Source organism: Rhinolophus sinicus, linkage group LG05 (genome assembly GCF_036562045.2).
Source record: "Rhinolophus sinicus isolate RSC01 linkage group LG05, ASM3656204v1, whole genome shotgun sequence".
Classification (NCBI taxonomy): Eukaryota; Metazoa; Chordata; class Mammalia; order Chiroptera; family Rhinolophidae; genus Rhinolophus; species Rhinolophus sinicus.
Window position 1 is genome coordinate 65,117,978 of NC_133755.1, and position 18,319 is coordinate 65,136,296.

Here is an 18,319-nt window from a genome sequence, read left to right on the forward strand (position 1 = left end):
GCTCTCCCTCCTTCATGGGCCGTCATCACCCTACCTTGTGTTGTTCTGCATGTGGTCCCCAAGCTAAATAAGTGCCCAGTGTGCCCAGCGTGTGCTCATGTGCCGGATGCACCCAAAGACCACAGGTTTGGCCACGACAGCTGTGGCCAGTGTACTCACCCGTATCCTCTGTCCTCTCCCTTGGCCAGTCCTGTGGCTATGGCACCAAGGATGAGGACTATGGCTGCGTCCCCTGCCCAGCGGAGAAGTTTTCCAAAGGAGGCTACCAGATATGCAGGCGCCACAAAGACTGCGAAGGCTTCTTCCGGGCCACCGTGCTGACGCCAGGGGACATGGAGAATGACGCTGAGTGTGGGCCTTGTCTCCCTGGGTAAGCATGGGGCGCTGCTAAAGCGCATCCCAGGATGCCTTCTGCAGAAAGCGCCAAATATCCCATTGGTGAGGACCCCTGGGAACATGAGCAACTGGTTACAGTGTAACGTCACTCCTGCCGTTTATCCCATTCTACAAGGGGCAACTTGGCAGAGAGGAGGGCATGTGTCTGGAATCAGGAAACATGGCATCTGGCACGGCGAGTCCTGCCACCTTTCATGGACAAGCAGCCTACACTCAGCTACTGTGGCCTTTAAGTGGCCATTGGTCCTAATAATATCTTCTGATGACCCAAATCAAACAAATGTGTTGAATACTTACAGTGATATAACACATGTGGAATGCTACGTAGAAAAAACTAAAATTACATACTAAAGTTTTCTTTTTAGTATTCTGGGGGAAAAAACTGAGAATAAAAGCCATTGATAGGAATATTTGAATCATATGGTGCCATAATTCCACCACAGTTCTGTTATGTATCAAAAGTCTTCCTCAAAAAGCAAAGTGAAAATGCAATTAGCCTGAAAGACAGAAAGATAAATTCTTCTTTGACACATGCAGGACACATCAAGTTCTACTTGAAGTAAGGAACTGTAGTACAGCCTTGACACCCAGGGAACACCAAGCTGCGGCTGTTGCTGCGACCTCCCTCTTGTGGCCACACTGCATAATGCTTGAAGGGCTATACAAACCTAAAGCAGAGGTGAAAGCTACAGGGTGGTAGAGGAGACAGAGGTGGTAGAGATGGTGGTGCTGGTGGTGACGATGACGGAGATTGTAATATAGAGGTAGTGACAGTGATAGCAGAGGTGGTGATGATGGAGGTGATGACAGAGGTGGAGGTGGTCGTGATAATGGTGGCGATGACAGAGGTAGTGGATATGATGGTAATGATGGAGATGGTGATGGTAGAGGTGCCAATAGTGGTCATGATGGCAACAGCATTTTGAATAGTTCGTTATACTTTACAACCTACTTGTGCACATGTTAGCTCACTGTGTTGAATTAAGAGGAGGAAGACAATAAGAAGGATATACCCAAATGAGAACATTGGGCATTAGTCTATGAGAAAAAGGAAGTACAAAAAAGTCAGAAAGGCCCACCAATTTAGGAATAGATTGAAAGTAAATAACTCTTTAAAGTGAGGAGATATTTTTAAACTCGCAGAAATTAACCTTAGTTCAAGTTTTTTACTGAGAAGCAGTCTCATGGCTTCCACTACCCTCTCTCTTCTCATGACAGCCCACCCCTACCTTCTGTCTCCCTAGTTTTCTGTCTTCAGTTCAGCCCTATCTCCTGAGCTACAGACCTACACATCCAAATATCTGCTGGACGACTCTATGTCAATGTCCTTGACACAGAGTATGATTATTCAAAAATATTTTTCAAATGAATAAAGAAAGCAGGGGAAGCTTATTGCAGAATCTTTTCTTTCAATATGCAAACAAGTAGGTAGCTATACTCAGGGAAGGTATTAAACTATTCTCTTAGAAAATATGATAAAAATAAAAGTTCTCTAACTGAGCAATCTTTTTTAAATAATTTTTTAATTTTTCAGTTTCAGTTGACATACAATATGAGATTAGTTTCAGGTGTACAACATAGAGATTAGACATTTATATACCTTATGAAGTGATCACCCTGATAAATCTCGTACGCATCTGACACCACACATACTTATTACAGTAACTTGTCATGGCGGTGTTTATATGCTGGTCTTCATTCTGAGCCAGACAGGAGTGGGGAGCTTAGCTTCTTCCCTCTGACAGACCTCCATCAACGTGAAGTTGGGTGTTCCTTTAGGGATCTGTGCCCTTCTAAAGAGTACTAGGTCCTTTGTCTTTCTGTAGAGACCACTTTCCTAGTTTTTGATCTCTATTTTGACTTTTCCCTAGCTTTGTTTGTTTGTTTGTTTGTTTGTTCTGTTTTTCTTCAAGTTTTGATTATGGTGAGTAGCCCAAAACAAGACTCAGTTTAAATATAATCTTCTATGTTGGAATCGACTTCCACCTAGTCAATAGGTATATACTTGTGGATTTTCTCCCAAAGATTCCCTTTTCTCAGGGTTCCTAAGCTTGTATGGATGCCACTGAGGCATGGGATTCTCCCTTTGTCCTCCACAAAGTTGGCATGTAGAATCAACCATTGCGTCCTTTGCCCCAGTCCTCCAACCATCCTAGAATGACTTATTTGAAGGGAGTGGACGTGGTGTGGGAGCCAGCCAGCAGGAGCTTCTCCAATGGGTAACATGATGCCCCGGGGGAGGTTATGAAATCTCACCTCTTCTCTCTTCCTCGTCTCATGTTTTGTTCCCTCGTCCTCCCACACAAGCCTTTCTCAACAGGAAAGCCACATGTACTGCTCATTGTTCAGTCAGTGTCTCAGCCATACACTGATATACAGCAGAGATGGCAAATAATAAAGAGAGAGCGCTTGCCAAACCACAAGGGGGGAGCAGGCCCAGGCAACCTGTGGCATTAGAAAGACAAATAGGAGGCAGTCTGCATCCGCAGCCTGGGGACCACAGGGACTCAGGAATGAAAACAGCCTTTCATGGAGCTGATAGAATCGACCTGCCAAAACTCCTTATAATCCTCCTTTGTGACACAGCATGAGAGCTTCATTTTGTTCTCAAAAGCTATGACATGTAACAGGAAGCGGTAGGCCTTTGGGGGTCCTACCCTGAGAAAGTATTGTGCTCATTAGGGCCCATATGAAGCGGTTGGGGGACTGGAGATAAAGTAGGGGCTTTCTATTTCTGTGCCCTTGGGGTTGGGAGTGATTTATTTGAAAAGTCGTATCACAGCACAGAGCCAAACTGGAAACTGACTCTACATTTTCACATCCGTGGAGCGATGAGAGGTCACACTGGGACACGTGTTGAGATGATGTGTCTCCTGCCCAATATCCTTCACTCACTCAGTGAGCGCTCCGGGCCGCACCTCGTCCTGAGTGCTGAAGACAAAGTGTGAAAGAAGCTGATCTCATGGAGCAGGGAGGGAATTACTCAAGATTTCCCAGCTGGAAAGAACCTGTTAAGAGTACAGATGCTGGCTTCCCCACTGATTCTACAGATGGTCATCCTTATCTTTTGAAGCCTTCTCGAGGCAGGGAGCTCATGACCATTCCATTGTCAAACTTCTTTCTGGGACCAAGAAAATTGTCCTCATTACCACAGAACAGTGACCAAGCTGGCACCTGCCTATAGGACAGGGTTATATACTGCTTTGGTCCCACGGCTTATCCTTTCTGGCTAGAAATTCTCTGCAGGTATAAAGAAGAATGAAACAGGCTACTCAATGTGCATACCCACTGTGTCTTTTAGATCATCTGGGATAAATCTGGCTGAATCTCACAGGCTCCTGTGAGATGCACGCATGGGTCTGAACCATGGCTGGGCCAGAGCCAGCAATGCTGAGGGCCCAGGGGCCGCTTTGCACCCATCCCTCTTCCCTCTCTACAGAGTTACCTCACAGAAGGAGGCCATCTGGAAAGTGGCTCCCACACCATTGATGGGTAGGTGACTTCCAGATTCAACCTGAGCTTCGTACCTGTTTATCCATCTATGTATTAGATATGTTGGCCTGGAGGCCACAACCACCTCACATTCCACATATATCTCCTCCAGCTTCCCTTCACCTCCCCACCAAAATTCCTCTGCCTCCTATATTCCACATCTTAGCAAATGGCATCACTATTCACACAGATGGCCAAGGAAGACATCCGAGAGTCCTCTTCAAAATCTCCTTCCCCATATTCCACATGCACTCAGTCTACAACTCCAGTCACTGCTAGCTTCCAACAAGTCCTCAAATTTTTTTTTAATATGAACTTCAAACAGCAGTGTGTATTTCTTTTTATTTTTTATTTTTTTTTAGATTTTATTGGGGAAGGGGAACAGGACTTTATTGGGGAACCGTGTGTACTTCCAGGACTTTTTTCCAAGCCAAGTTGTTGTCCTTTCAGTCTTAGTTGTGGAGAGTACTGTTCAGCTTCAAGTTGTTTTCCTTTCAATCTTAGTTGTGGAGGGTGCAGCTCAGCTCCAGGTCCAATTGCCATTGTTAGTTGCAGGGGGCACAGCCCACCATGCCTTGAGGGAGTCAAACCAGCAACCTTGTGGTTGAGAGCCCGCTCTCCAACCAACTGAGCCATCCGGGAGGCAGCTCAGCTCAAGGTGCCGTGTTCAATCTTAGTTGCAGGGGGCAGAGCCCACCATCCCTTGTGGGACTCAAGGAGCTGAACCAGCAACCTTGTGGTTGAGAATCCACTGGCCCATCTGGGAATCGAACCGGCAGCCTTCGGAATTAGGAGCACGGAGCTCCAACAGCCTGAGCCACCGGGCCAGCCCCAAGTACTCAAATTTTTCTTCCCCTCCAACTTCCAGTGCTTCTACCTAGCCCGGGTCCTCACAACTTCCCACCTCATCACTGGTCCTTGCGCTCCCGACTATTCCCTACTCTGCACGTTTTCCTCACTGCTCCCATTAGGATCATTCTAAGCTATAGCCTGGTTGTGTCCTACACCAGCTTATACAAGGTGTTAACTAAGATGGGCTTAGTTGTGGTTCTGCTTTTAGAAAAGGAAGGAAAGATGCACAAAACACCCTCAGCACTTTGAACTTCTATGGAGAAAAATTTAGTCTCGTTCATTTATTTTCCAGTCAACACTTTCCTAGAACCTTCCCTCCTCAGTACCTAGTACAAGGTACTAGGAATATAGGTGTGAACAAGGCTGGCCCTGAGGGACTCCCAGGCCAGGAAGAGAGACAGTCACAACCTGGAGGAGGATGCACTGGCGGTGGAGGTGAGAACAGGAGCAACTCACAGTGTTGTCAACAGAAGGTCGCCACCACAAATCTAATGCCCACAGAAGTCCCCAGTCTGGGGTGTGATGAAAGGAGAAACTTTATTCAGGAAAAGAGTTTGCAAACCAGGGAGATGCAGTCTCTAGTAGAAACTGAAGGTGTACTCCACTAAGACAAAGGGGAGGTCAGTTTTTATAAAGAAAGTCCCCACACTAGCCTCTGATTGGTCCATTTTTATGCAAATGAGGAATCCAAATTTACACAGTCTCTGGTTGGTTGTTATTGAGCCACTCTGATTGGTTAGTATAGTTGCAAATGAGACTATAGCTTCATAGTTTTGATTGGATGGGGCAGGTCTCAGCCCATTGGTCAAAATATGAAACCAGGAATTCCTTTATAAGGGTTGATTCAGCTGGCAGGAGCACAGTGCAGGGGGCTGAAGCTTCAGTCTGTACTTTTTCCCTGAAATGCAATGTGCGTGAAAGACCTCTGTTAGCAATGGCTGCTACACTCAGGTTACGAATTTGTGCTCAGTTAACCACAAGCAGTCCTTCTTAGCAGATGTATTTCTTCTTGGGGTTCACAGTGGCCGGGAGCCTGTCACCTTCGTGGGGCCACATGCAGATACACACCCCCTCCTGGAAGCAGATGCACTGTGGGCCCCAGTATCACTCCCTTCCTGCTTCCCGAGCACAGATGGCTTCTGTGTGGTGGTAGAATGTGTGTTTGAAAGAGGCTTTTTCCAGAAGGCTTAACTGTGAAACTGGCTCTTATGGCTTCTCTGAGGGGTATTTTGAGATTGGTTAATTAATGTTTATAAGATACACAGAGATCTGAAGGTAAAAGGCTCTGAGGAAGGGCTGGTAATTATGATCATAATGTTACTGGTAATGGTCCAGCTCGTGGCAGCTAGAGTCCGAAGACCCTCCCAGCACGTCTGTGCTATGCTGCCATCAGTGGGGGTTTGGATGTGCATGGCTAATAGAAAAAATTAAAAAACAATCAAAAAAAAAAATCCAATAGCGCTGAGGGGTTTTTCATCTTTTGAAATTGCAATAAGGGAGCACGTTGGCATCCACTTACTTTATGTAATTGATTTCTCACACTGCGATAAACGGCTCCATGATGACGGTTGAATGAGTGTTTATAGAAAATGGGCACACACCGAGAGAAGTGCCAACGTCTGCAGGCGGAGAGGAATGTGAGCTGTGAGCCCCAGAGGGGAGGACCAGGAGATGCAGGTTTGGGGGGCGGAGGTCCAGGAAGTGGTACGGCCTGCAGAGAACTCTGACTCGTAGAGGCAGAGCTCTGGGGGTAGGGCGTTCCGAGAGCCAGCTGGTGATGGGGCTGGCATACTGACATCGGGAAGCTCAGAAGACATAACGGAACATTGTTGGGGGGTCAGGAACTTCAGGCAGTCTTACTGCGACTGATTTGTCCTTTTCTTTAAGTGTGTGTAAGGCTGGTATAAACTTACAGGGGTGCCTTCAGTCAAGTGCTTCCTGAGAAGGAAGCGAATAAACTTCAGTTATGAGCTGGTTGTACCTCAGGCTCTGTAAGGCCCTCTGCGTGCACCTCTCTAGACGTTGCTGTAGCCACGCTTTGCCGGCCAGCTCCACTCAGTCTTGGTCAGCAGGTGTTCACTGGGAGGTCCCAGGAATAGACACATCTGCCAGTAAGCCCACCAGGCTACAGGCTGTGAGACGCTCACTCACTGATGGGGTCCTCCTCCTCCAAAGGTGCCTGGCACTCTGCCTGGCAAGACACCCAGAGAGCTAAACGGGGTGTTCACATGGTGGACATGCAGATATTTCGGGTGATGATTTTGATGAAGGTGGCAGTGATGGGACACACACACTAAACAAATTCATCAGTGAAAGATACCAAAAAGGGGAGGAGATTTTTAAAAGACCCAAACTGGCCCAATACAGGAAAAAGAATATTCCATTTTAAGATCAGCTGAAAACTCCCAAGGAAACTCTGTGATCAAAACAGTTCAGCAGGGTTCCTGGTTCCTACAGCGTCTGTCTCAGACCTGACTGGGACCTGCTTTGGCTGTGGGCATGCCAAGCGGCCAGCACTTGCTGTGGTAACACCCAGCTCACCTGTCTGCTTTGTCTTCTCTTGCCCTCCCTGTAGCTACTACATGTTGGAAAACAGACCCAGGAATATCTACGGCATGGTCTGCTACTCCTGCCTCCTCGCGCCCCCCAACACCAAGGAATGTGAGTGCACTCTGTCCTTCCATCAGAACGGTACTGGTTCACCATTCATGTCTTTCATTACCCGGGGTGGTAGGCAGATGCCGGTCATGGCACCTAGACAAGTTAACTGCAGGGAAGACACACACGCAAACGCTCCCGTGGCCTAAGCAATCAGGTGGCAGGTCCGTGAAGGAGGTTTGCTGTAGCTGAACCATGAGTCAGAGACTCACATCAGTCACCTTGAAAGAGCAACCTTCAACAAGTCACATAACCTCTATGAGCCTGAGTTTTCTCATCTGTAATTTGGGGATACTGAAATCTGAATTATCCATCTCATGGCAATTGTTGGAAAAAACAATGAGATCACAGATGCCAAGGTATTTTCAAAGTACTACAAAGCTCGAAACAATGGTTAGTTCTCATACGTATTTTTTTTAAATAAAGGATGGCCTCCTGGATGAGGCTAAGGGAAATATAAGGAGTGATAAAAATTAATGGAATAGATTCTACAAACCACTATAAACAATGAGTCTCACAAATTTAGAATCTTGCCCTGGGCTGTTTCTTTTCTGTTCTCATTTGGATTGACTTTCATGGCCTGTTTATGAGGAAGGGCCAGGAACCTCTGCTCCCAAGAATGTGCTGTGTGGTCTCTTGGGTCTGTGGTCTGGAGAAGCACTGGTTCTCAAGGCAGGATGGGTGGGCAGAGGGAGGAGACTGGAGGTCTGGTCCTTGGACCACAGCTGCGCCCCCACTCTAGGACAGAAGAGGTGCCCACGCTGGAACCCTGCCTCTCCTGAGTCTCCATAAGGGCCTGCCCACTCCATTTTTTCACAGTAGTTTATCTAGGAGAATGGGCCTAAGAAGTGCTGAGGAAAGAAGGGGCCTCCCTCTTGAGGGCACTAGGAGGAAGGCAAGGAGAGCAAAAAGAGGGAAGCGTGACCTCCCCCTCACCCTTAGGTTCAGCTGGAGGAGGTGCTCTGGGTGGATGGGGCAGAGGCCATTCCCTCCCTTCCAAACTGCTTAAGTAGAGGAGTCTGGCAATGTGGATTTGCAAGTCTTTAAAGCTGAGCGGTGTGCTACCGAGCCAAATGCTAATTAATTCACAAGTTAGAGGAGCCCCAAGGTCTCCGGGCTGCCTGCAGGACTGTGGTGAACTCAGCTGCCATTGCTGACAAGTCTTCCCTACCAGATAGTTCTGGGATGAAGTCCTCACCTGGGAAGATGTCAGACACTCACCACCTGTTTAGAAAAGGCTCTTTGCCTATGGAACCTGGAAAACAAGCAACTCTTCCTCCTGGGGTCCTTTTGTTTGAAAGCTGAAGCACAAAGTGTGTCCTTGTCAATGCCTGGGGCCTGGAAAGCCCCCCCACACACACACACAGTTGTGGAGACTTTGAAAATGAGTGCACCCCCCTCCCCAAGCCCCAGCCCTTAATTGCTTAACTGAAAGACCCAGTAAAGCCTCCTAGGGGTTCACAGAATTTAGCCCTGAAGGAAGCCAGCAAAGAACCAGGGAGCAAGAACCAGGGAGCAAGTCCCCAGACCTCTCTTTGCCCATCTGGGAAATGGGGAAATGCAGCCAGCTAGGCCTTGTGGGGTGACATGGTGAATGGAGCCATGCCTGGATCACAGTCTCCAGTGTGGACATGAAAGTTGCTCTCTCCACCTCTGGGGTCTGCACTTTCCCCTGCACTGGTTCTCCATCAAGAGAGCTTTTACCCAGGGCGCCTGCTGAGAAATCAGCAAATAGGGCTAGTAGGACTGGTTACCATCACAGCCTCCATGAAGACACCAAGGCCCAAACTCACAGGGTTGCCATCAGCAGCCCATCCCAACAAAGCCAGGTACTAGGTGAGCCCTCATCAGTCAGGACCCCAACTCACCAACTGGCTGCCCAGGCCCCACCGGGCTCTCCTTCCTGAGCCCACAGTCACTGAGCGTTCCTTTGCCTTTACCTGAGAAGCTTGCTTTGATCTTGATGTGATTTTCCTGGGCCTTCTCCATGCGAAGCTAATGCTCTTGATACTGGAGTCAATGGATCATGGATGACACAACCCACAAAGAGAACTTGGCATGGACCCCAGGGAAAGCCTGACACAGGCACACACCAATGAGGGCTGGCGGGGCCAGGGGTGCCAGCTGTGCAGGAGTGAGCCCAGGGCTGCACAGTCTGAACCAGCGCCTGGGGACTCGCCACCCTCATGGGTGCAATGCCATTACTCTTTCATCCTTAAAGAAATAGGGCTGTGATTCACATAAGAGCCCCGCCGGCTGTAGTCACCCAGGGCTGGGCTGCCCCTGAGTTGTCAGGTCCAGGGGACTGAGAATATAGGCTAACAGGTCCCCAGGGGCTGCCAGGACCTCACTGACAGCCCTGATATGGGTTATGGGCCCTGCTCTCGAACTTCACTGCCTGAGTTTAAATTCCTGAGTAACTTAGACGAGTCATCTAACCTCTCAGAGCCTCAGTTTCCTCACCTGCCAACCATTTGCTGTTGTGTGGCTGGAACAAGCTGCAGCTGCAGAAGCGGTCGTAGTGTGGTTAGTGTGCCATCCACAGCCCTCAGGATGGGCCGCTCAGTTACTGTTAAATGGAACAACGTCATTCTAGTCTCCAGGACCACGGAGTTGTATGAGGGAAGCCAGACGATGGCCGCCCGTTCCCACTGGTCCTGCCTTTGGGTGGATGGTCATCTTCATGCAAACAGATAACGTGTAGAGCTTAGGGTGGACCCTGGTACTCTGGGACTGTGAAATGCCATGTAAGCCAGAAAGCCTCCCTCAGTTTCTGTTTTCTCTCCTGTATAATTGAGAAAATAATATCCTCTCAGTGTACTAAAAAGGTTGTCACATATGTGTACAAAATACTTTGAAAATTGAAAGCACGAAGCAAGTGTAAATGACAATTCTTCCATAAACCACAGGAGTGTGGCAGGATTGCCCCAGGGTACTCAAGAGCTTTGAAACCGGGCCTCTTTCTCTCCTGCTTATGGTTTGCCCATCAGGAAAGCTTCAGGCCTTTCTTCTAGATGCTAAGGCTGCAGTGAACAAGCACAGCCAACCCCGCCTCCTGTACCATCATTGTTTGTGTCCTGGCAAATCAACATTAGATGGAAGTGAGAGAAGAAGCCCTTCAGTTATTTTTCAGTGACATCAAAGAGGACGATCCACTTGGTGCAACCAAAGCTTTCTGCACGTACCTGTGAGCTGCCTCAAAAAGAAATCCATATTGTAATGGCAAAGAGATGGCATGGTGTAACAGATGAAGAAAGGGCGTGGCATCAGATTTGGGTTTCATTAGAGTTTCTATTCTTGGGAAAGTTACCTAACTTTGTACCTCAGTTTTCCCATCTGTAAAATGGGTATATCCATCTCATAAGATTGTTGGGAGGAGGAGATGATGTGTCAGTGTGCATGAAGAGCCCACTCCAGTGTGCAGGCAGCAGATGGTAAAGCTTCAGCCTAGCAGGCGAACACCACCCGGGCCTCCCGGAGCCGGCGCAGCTCCACCTCACACAGCTGACCTCCTGTCACCTCACACAGCTCACCTGGGACACGGTGAACAAGAATCCTTTCCTCACAGAGTGCTGGAGGGACCCATTGTTGTTCCTTCGTTATCATCGTTGTTATCACTCATCAATGACTATGGCCCCAGAGTCAAGTCCAGGATGGACTTGCCTTCTGGAGAAGTCCACTGTCACCAGGAGTGCTGTGGCACATTTCCCTTTAGATGTCATTGTGTGATACCCAACAGCGATAGAACTCCAATGGGAAGCCTAGGCTGCCACAAATGCCAATTTCCAGCTGTTTCCAATGTAGTGTCCCTCAGACTTGACTGTGCACACCTGTTACCGGGTCCTGTCAAGAAACAGAGCCTGACGCAGCAGGCGTGGGTTGGGTTCCAAGACTGCCTTTCTAGCAAGCTCCCAGGGACCCCACTTTAGCAGCCAGGTTCTGAAGGCTCTGCCCGCTGTTCCAGGGTCTGCCACTAGGGGACACTGAGCCCATGCAACAGCCTCAGGCACCCTCGATGACAGCTGCAAGAATCAACAAATCATTCCTGAAAACCCAAGCTGTTTGTCCTATGTAGAGAATGCCAGCCACCTCTAATACATGCAGGCACATTTGTAAATTGTGTGGATTAACAAACCTCAAAAGCCCCCGCAAATCCTATCATCACATTGAATAGAGGTATAACTACGTTAAGCCACATGCTTACAGTTCTCAGAATCCTCCCAGGGAAGGTGAGCGTCCTCCCCAGAAAGCTCCGACCAGCCTGTGCTTACTCACCAGAGTCATGCTCCCTCAAACTCAGACTCCACTTTCTTTCATTTTAATGGAGTCTTTGTGTGGAAATTTTTGCCTATTTTCTGGGACTACAGTTTCCACAAACCTTCTCTTCCCCCTATTATAAAATACCACATCTTTACTTACCCGAAACTAGTGTCATGCGGGGTCTCTGGTCCCACTCTCGGCGGGTGGACAGAACACAGCAAGGCCAAAAAGGAACACCCACGGAGCCACGGATGGGGGTTCATACCTCTATATTCTCGCTGGCAGCTGGGTTAGAGACACAGGAAGCAGGAGCCACACAATTCACAATCTGTCGTCCGCTTCTCTGCCAACCAACCGCCCCACTTGCTAGCTGCAATATGCCATCCGTTTCTCTACCAACCAACCAATCCCAGCGCAGCCACAGCAGTTACATTAGTGGCCAATGGCTAACCGGCAACAGCTGATGGCCACCCAGCCGCAGCGGATGGCCGTCTAATAACCAAACCAGCACCTTTCCATGTGAGGCCAACAGCCTGAAAACTGCTTTCTGGGACTCTGTCCCCACACTGGGCTCCCAATGGAAGCATTCTGGATCAGTGCTTGACCATCCAACAGAAACAACATTGAGAAACATTTCCATCAATGATCCATTCCAAGGAGGCCAAGTGAACTGGAATGACAGAGCACGTGTTGGAACAAAGGGAAAACTCCCAGATGCCAAGTCTTTTTGTTAGTGCTGAGTTCATTTTCATTAGGCCAGAGCAGAGCCTGGAACAGGATAACGTGCTGTGCCAGGTCCTAGGGGCCATGGCGTGCTGTCCTGGGGGCACCTGCCCACAGAAATAGACCTCTTGTTATGCAGCCTTCCTGCCCACTCTCCCTCTTACCCTCGGACGTGCTCAGGACACAACAGCCCAGGCTGTTCAGTTGACACCAGCTGGAGCTCACTTGGGGGACAAAGGCTGGTAAATCAGAGTAGAGGCGCAGCCCATCTTGACACCTGAAGAAGGGTAGGCGGGCAACCACCGGCTGCAGTGACGTGTGCATCCCTGACTCGCATACACGTTGTCTGGTGAAGTCAGTGTGTAACTAGCCCTGCCAGTCGGGGGCAGAGGCATTTCATAAGTCTGTATGCTACTGGACTGCTCTCATTGTCGTCTCTCTCTAGACCACAGGCCTGGATGTATGCATATTTGTGTCCCCACTCCCACCTGTCACCCAGCCTCAGCCAGGAGGCCCCAGCAGAAAGGGACAAGAAAGGGACAAGAGACCAAGGTGACAAATGCACACAAATAGAGCCCACAGGTAGTCTTTTCCTGACTACATGGCTTAATCTCCCTGGAGCCCCTTACCAAACAGATAAGTTTCGTTTTCAACATCCTATCTGCTTTTAAAAAGGAAATCAGAAAAGAAAAACGAAAGAAAAGAAAAAAAAAAAACAAAGGAAATCAGTTAGGCCGGAAGCTATGCCCCATGTTGCTTTGTTCACGTCATTGGATGAAGTTTGACAGGCTGCTCCCTGGCACGGTGCAAACAGGGCTAAAAATCTGAAGTCCATCTTCTCGCTCTGGGGCTTTCAAAGCGAATCTGCATGGTATGTGAGCCCTGAAAGGCAGAGCCTCCAGCTCCGTTGTTTGACAGAGAGCAGCTGTCAGAGACATGTGCCTCCCCCAGAGAGAGCACACCTCCACCGGCACCTCCCTGCTAGGCCTCTGGCTCTGAGGCCAGGTAAGAAGGCTAATTAATTCAACCTCATTTAAATCTCTAAATTGTGAGATTTGTCATAAGTTTGGGGAGTAGAGGGAGCTATTTATCCTCCAACAAGGCAAAGAAATGCCTCTAAGCTCTGGATACCAGCAGGGAGGTTCTCAGGGCAGAGCAGGTTTGGGAAGGCCCAGGGGAGGAAGAAAGAAGAGCCACACCCTCCAGCTGTCATCAGCGACATCCCTTCTCCAACCACCCACCAAGTCCTACACCCCACTTCTCTGCTTCCTGCCCTCTCAATGTCCAGCCATTACAGAAAGAAGGGGCGAGGCCCCGGGACACAGCTGGGAGCCTGGGGCATCAGTGAGTCCCCCTCTGTTCCAAGCAGGTCACCGCTGTTCCAAGCAGGGCAGCCCATGCAGGCCTGTTGCCTCAGTGCCCCTTATACCTCTCAATACCCCTTCCTCTCTTGGTAGAAGAGCTAAGAATCCATCCCAATGACAGCAGTTGAGAAAAAAGAAAAGCAGTGGGAACCACGGAGCTTATCATGCCCTGCAGAAGGAAAGGACTGCCCATCCATCGTGTGGTGGTCTGGGTGGCACCCACACCCATGTCTGAGGCAATGCCGCCAGTGACAGCAACCAGGCAAGGGGGCAGAGGCCACTATAAATGAAGTCCCTGGTCTCCAGAAGTGGCAAATCCCCAGGGAAGAGACGCCCATCTTCTGAATGAAATCACAGCTGTGACTCACGTTTTAAATGACATGGAAAATTGCTCTCCATACGGGCTGGAAGGACAGCAGGATGGCGCCAGTAACACACGCCCTCACCTTGCCAACAAGCATCCTTGGGCTCGCCAGAGCCAGCCCTGTCCAGGGTACTGAGGAGGGCGTTCCTGACTGTCACGTTTGCCCTCAGCCAAAGATCATATTTCTTATGCACCTGACAGTTTAATTTCCTGTCCAACCTGAGCAATGGGCTGACTCTGAAACATGTGGCACTTAATAGAAATGTGGAATTACACCAGGAGCCAATCCTCAGCCTGTCGCTCTTCCCTCCCAAACCACCACTGTTTTATTTGTAGAGTTCTCTATTTGTTTTCAAAGGGGTGAGGATCAAAAGTTTCTGGCCCTGCTCTCCTGTGACCTCTATGTACTAGACACAGATGTGTGGATAATTCAGCAGGACTTTCTTTGCTCAGTTGGCTTGACCACTGTCTCCTGGGTTGCCCCAAGCTCTGTGCAGGTGGATTTAGAAATACCACACTGAGCAGGTGGCTGAGTTTCTCCTGAGCACTTCCTCTTAAAGAAAACATCCCTGTTTCTCACGGAAGCCTTGCTGACCAGGGTCCACGCATTGGAGCCCGTCTTCCTGGCTGGGCTGCTGGGAGGACAGACATGTTGATTTCAGGGAGGCCACTTACTTGTCCTTATTCAGGGCACACCCACTTCCTCAATTACTGCAGAACTGGTAGAGACAAAAGCAAGACAGGGGGAAACTTACTTGAAACCTGATCATTTTTCTTAACTGCAAAACCAAGTCCAGCCTAAAGGAAGGTTGGCCGTCATCTTTTCTGTGGTAGAACATTTGTGTCTGTTTTAACTGAACGATTTAGTGATTTGACTGATCACAAAATTAGTTTCCATTTCATCCCTGCTAAGTAACACTTTTCACATAGAAGGGAAGTTTTATGAATCACAGTTTTAAGGGAAGACTAACCTCATACTTGTTCTTAAAGTTTGGTCGTAACTGTTCTTAAAATGTATAGGAAAAATCCTAGAAGAAAATACACCAAAATGTCAACTTTAGACAGTGAGGCTCTGGGCGATTTCTTTTACTTCTTTCTTGTGTTCTGATTTTTTTCTAGGTTTTTTTTATAATGAGCATATGTTACTTTTGTAATTTATGTACCATATATTATTTTGTTACCTTTAGGGAAAGTACTAAAAATACACTCCTGTTCTATGTAATTGAATTACTTAAGTATTATTTCCCCCTATAATACTTGTATGTACACATACGGTCCTCATTTTTATAGACTGCATATACTTTATCTCCATTCATAGGAAAATTGAGTTGGAGAGGCTTGCAAAGCCCCCAGACCCCGCTGCTTACTTTGAGCAGTTATCTTTCAGTGTGTCTTACTTCAAGAACTATAACCCTTGAGAGGTCAGAATGCATTTGGGGCATTATAAGCACTCTAGGGAAGGAGGATGCTTCCCTCTCCCAGCTCGCCCCACTCTAGCCCACTCATAATCTAGAACTTTCGATCCGTTAGCTCTGTTGCCGCATCTTGCGTTTCAGTGTGGAAGGTGTGGCTTCTGCAGGTTATCTGAGGGATGCACAGTGACTGTTCTCCTTGCAGGTGCGGGCGCCACTGCGGGGGTTTCTGCCAACTTCCCCAGCACCTCTGGCAGCAGCACCCTCTCTCCTTTCCAGCATGCCCACAAAGGTAGGGAGAGTGCTCAGGTATCGATCTTCTGGAGGTAACCACCCAGACATAAGAGGGGGCTTGGGTGAGAGTGGAGAGGAAATAATTATCAGAAATGACTGCGGAGCTCTTCCCCAATTCAAATCACCTCCCTAATGTGAGTCAATCACACTCGACTCCCCCAGGTTGCTGGCAGTTAGTAATTATCTCTGCAAGGAGTGGAACTGATGGCTCCCTGGGTGCCCTGGGCCCATTAGAACATGTTGGTAGGGAAGGCACATTCTAAGGGCGGCAGGGGTGGTGCTCAGGGCGCCAGTGGTGAGGGCAGGAGGGGCACCACCCCTGGGCTTTGGCTGGGCCTCATGTCAACGCAGTTGTGTTGCTGTTGCTGGTTTTCATATAAACCTGCTGATCACAACACTTTAATGTCCATTTCCAATAAGTACATTTTACCCCCAAATCCCTTCAGGATGGAAGGATGGAAGAGGGCCCCCAAGCTCCACAGTTTCTCTCTGGACAAGACCTAGCACCGTCTCATTGCTCCTGTTGTTTAAGCATATTTAAGGCTCAGGTTCTCAGTGAGGCTTAGGGTGCTTCAGAATCCCATGGTGCACTCAGCACACACACCAGGTCTCCAGAGCAGTAGAACCAAGGGCAAGCACCCCAGGAACAACTGAGCAAATCCAAACCATGGTGTCCTGGAGAAGTCTGCATTTGTCTCTGTTGAGACCCGCATGGGGAGCTCCTGGGCAGTCCTGATGAGACAGACAAAGCAAACTTATAGGGCTGGGTTCTCAGACTAAGCGAGCATTTTGGGTTCTGAGGGTCCTGTGGAAGTGTCCCGGTGGCAGAGCCATTGTTTACAGGGGCCCTGGTCTTGGAGGAGAAAGGGCCCTGCCTGATGGATGGGTCCCTGCAGGGATGCTTGAGTCCTAAGTCCCTGCCTTCTCTCCCCGACTTCAGCAGAGCTGTCAGGCCAAGGACACCTGGCCACGGCCTTGATCATCGCCATGTCCACCATCTTCATCATGGCCATTGCCATTGTCCTCATCATCATGTTCTACATCATGAAGACAAAGCCTTCGGCCCCAGGTGACGGCTCCCCGATACCTGCCCCACCCCCACCCCACCCCCCGGGACCGCTCTGTCAACTTACCCAGGCCATGAGCCTGGCTGCTCACACCCTTCTCTTTCTCCAACCAGCCTGCTGCACCAGCCACTCAGTGAAGAGTGTGGAAGCCCAAGTGAGCAAGGAAGAGGAGAAGAAAGAGGCCCAAGGTCTGCAAACAGAGTCCCCATGCGCGTGGTGTCTGTCTCCAGGGTCTAGATTTTCTGCCCCTCTTGCCGCTACACCCACGCCCTGACCTCCTAACTGGCTGTTCTCAGGCCACTTAGAACAGGAGTCGCAGGAAGAGGTGTCGGTGAACCCACATTGTGCTTAATCCTTCGGGCAGTGTGGCTGAGTCCCCAGGCAGGTCTGCTGAAGAGGCAGTGAGCAGGGGAAGGACAAGCTCAGAGCTGGAGCGACTGTAACGCCTCCTTCCCCCAATCTTCCCATTTACCTATAGACAGTGTGGTGATTTTCTCTGAGAAGGACGAATTTGAGAAGCTGACGGCAGCTCCGGCAAAGACTGCCAAGAGGTAAGTGAAGCTGAGGCAGCCCCCAGTTCCAGGCTGAAGTCAGGGGGTCCTCGGGGGTCCTGAGTAGGAGGGGGAGCCGGCCATGCCAGGCGAGGCATGCACTGTGAGCCGGCCTAGAAGCTGGGCTCCAGGGCTCCAGGCACCAGCGAGGCAGCCCCAGTCAGCACGGGCTTCAGCCTCGCTGTTCCCCTGCAGCAGGAGCCAGGCAGTGACAGGGCAGGCAGTTCATGCCTTCCTGCTGCTCTGGGTCTCCCTCCTCCCTTCCTCCAGGGCCGATGCCCCACGCCTTCCTCTTCAAGTCTACCTTCCTCATGCAGACCCCAAAGCTTCCGAATGCCCCCAGCTCTCCAGGAGCCTGGTTACTATTAGTGCTGCTACCACCGATACAAATACCGACAGCACAGCGCTAACGCTGGAAGTGGATCCCCACAATACTGTAACAGTGGAGGTGATGATGGCTACAAATAGTGCTTATTACCCCCCAGGAGTGAATGTGTCACCGCCATAAGCCCTGTGAACAAGGTGCTAACATTATCCACATTTGTAGGAAGCCGAGGCTTGGAAGCTATCACGACCACAGAGTGTGGTCACACACTCCGTGAGTGGCAGGGCTGGGGGCAGATTCCAGGCCATCTGGCTCCAGTCTATGTTCCACGGGCTTTGAACCAACCACTAACGCTTAGTGAAATAAGGCTTCTCAAGGAAGAGGTTTGACCAGTGAAATCTTTACTGTATTTACCACACACACACTGGGATGCGGAATCAGCCCTGGCTGTAACATCAAAGGTGGATGGAAGTAAACTTTTTATTGGCGACATGAGAGGTCACCAAACTGGTTACAGGAAGAGGAAAGGTTAAATCCCTCCTCTCCGAACCCCCAGCCTTT

At 49.4% G+C, this 18,319-nt stretch overlaps 1 protein-coding gene across 4 annotated transcripts in view; it reads left to right on the top strand.

Annotated features, from left to right (window-relative positions):
- EDAR (ectodysplasin A receptor) overlaps window positions 1-18,319 on the top strand; it is a 91,310-nt gene that overhangs the window by 59,284 nt on the left and 13,707 nt on the right. The window contains exons 4-9 of one of the 4 annotated variants that reach the window (XM_019715001.2): window positions 189-370; window positions 7,316-7,401; window positions 15,727-15,813; window positions 16,759-16,884; window positions 16,996-17,070; window positions 17,361-17,433. In XM_019715001.2, coding sequence (XP_019570560.1) covers window positions 189-370; window positions 7,316-7,401; window positions 15,727-15,813; window positions 16,759-16,884; window positions 16,996-17,070; window positions 17,361-17,433 — 629 coding nt within the window. Of the gene's footprint in view, window positions 1-188; window positions 371-7,315; window positions 7,402-15,726; window positions 15,814-16,755; window positions 17,071-17,360; window positions 17,434-18,319 lie in introns of all 4 variants that reach the window. The other 3 variants (XM_074332314.1, XM_074332312.1, XM_074332313.1) reach the window with 3 other exon arrangements.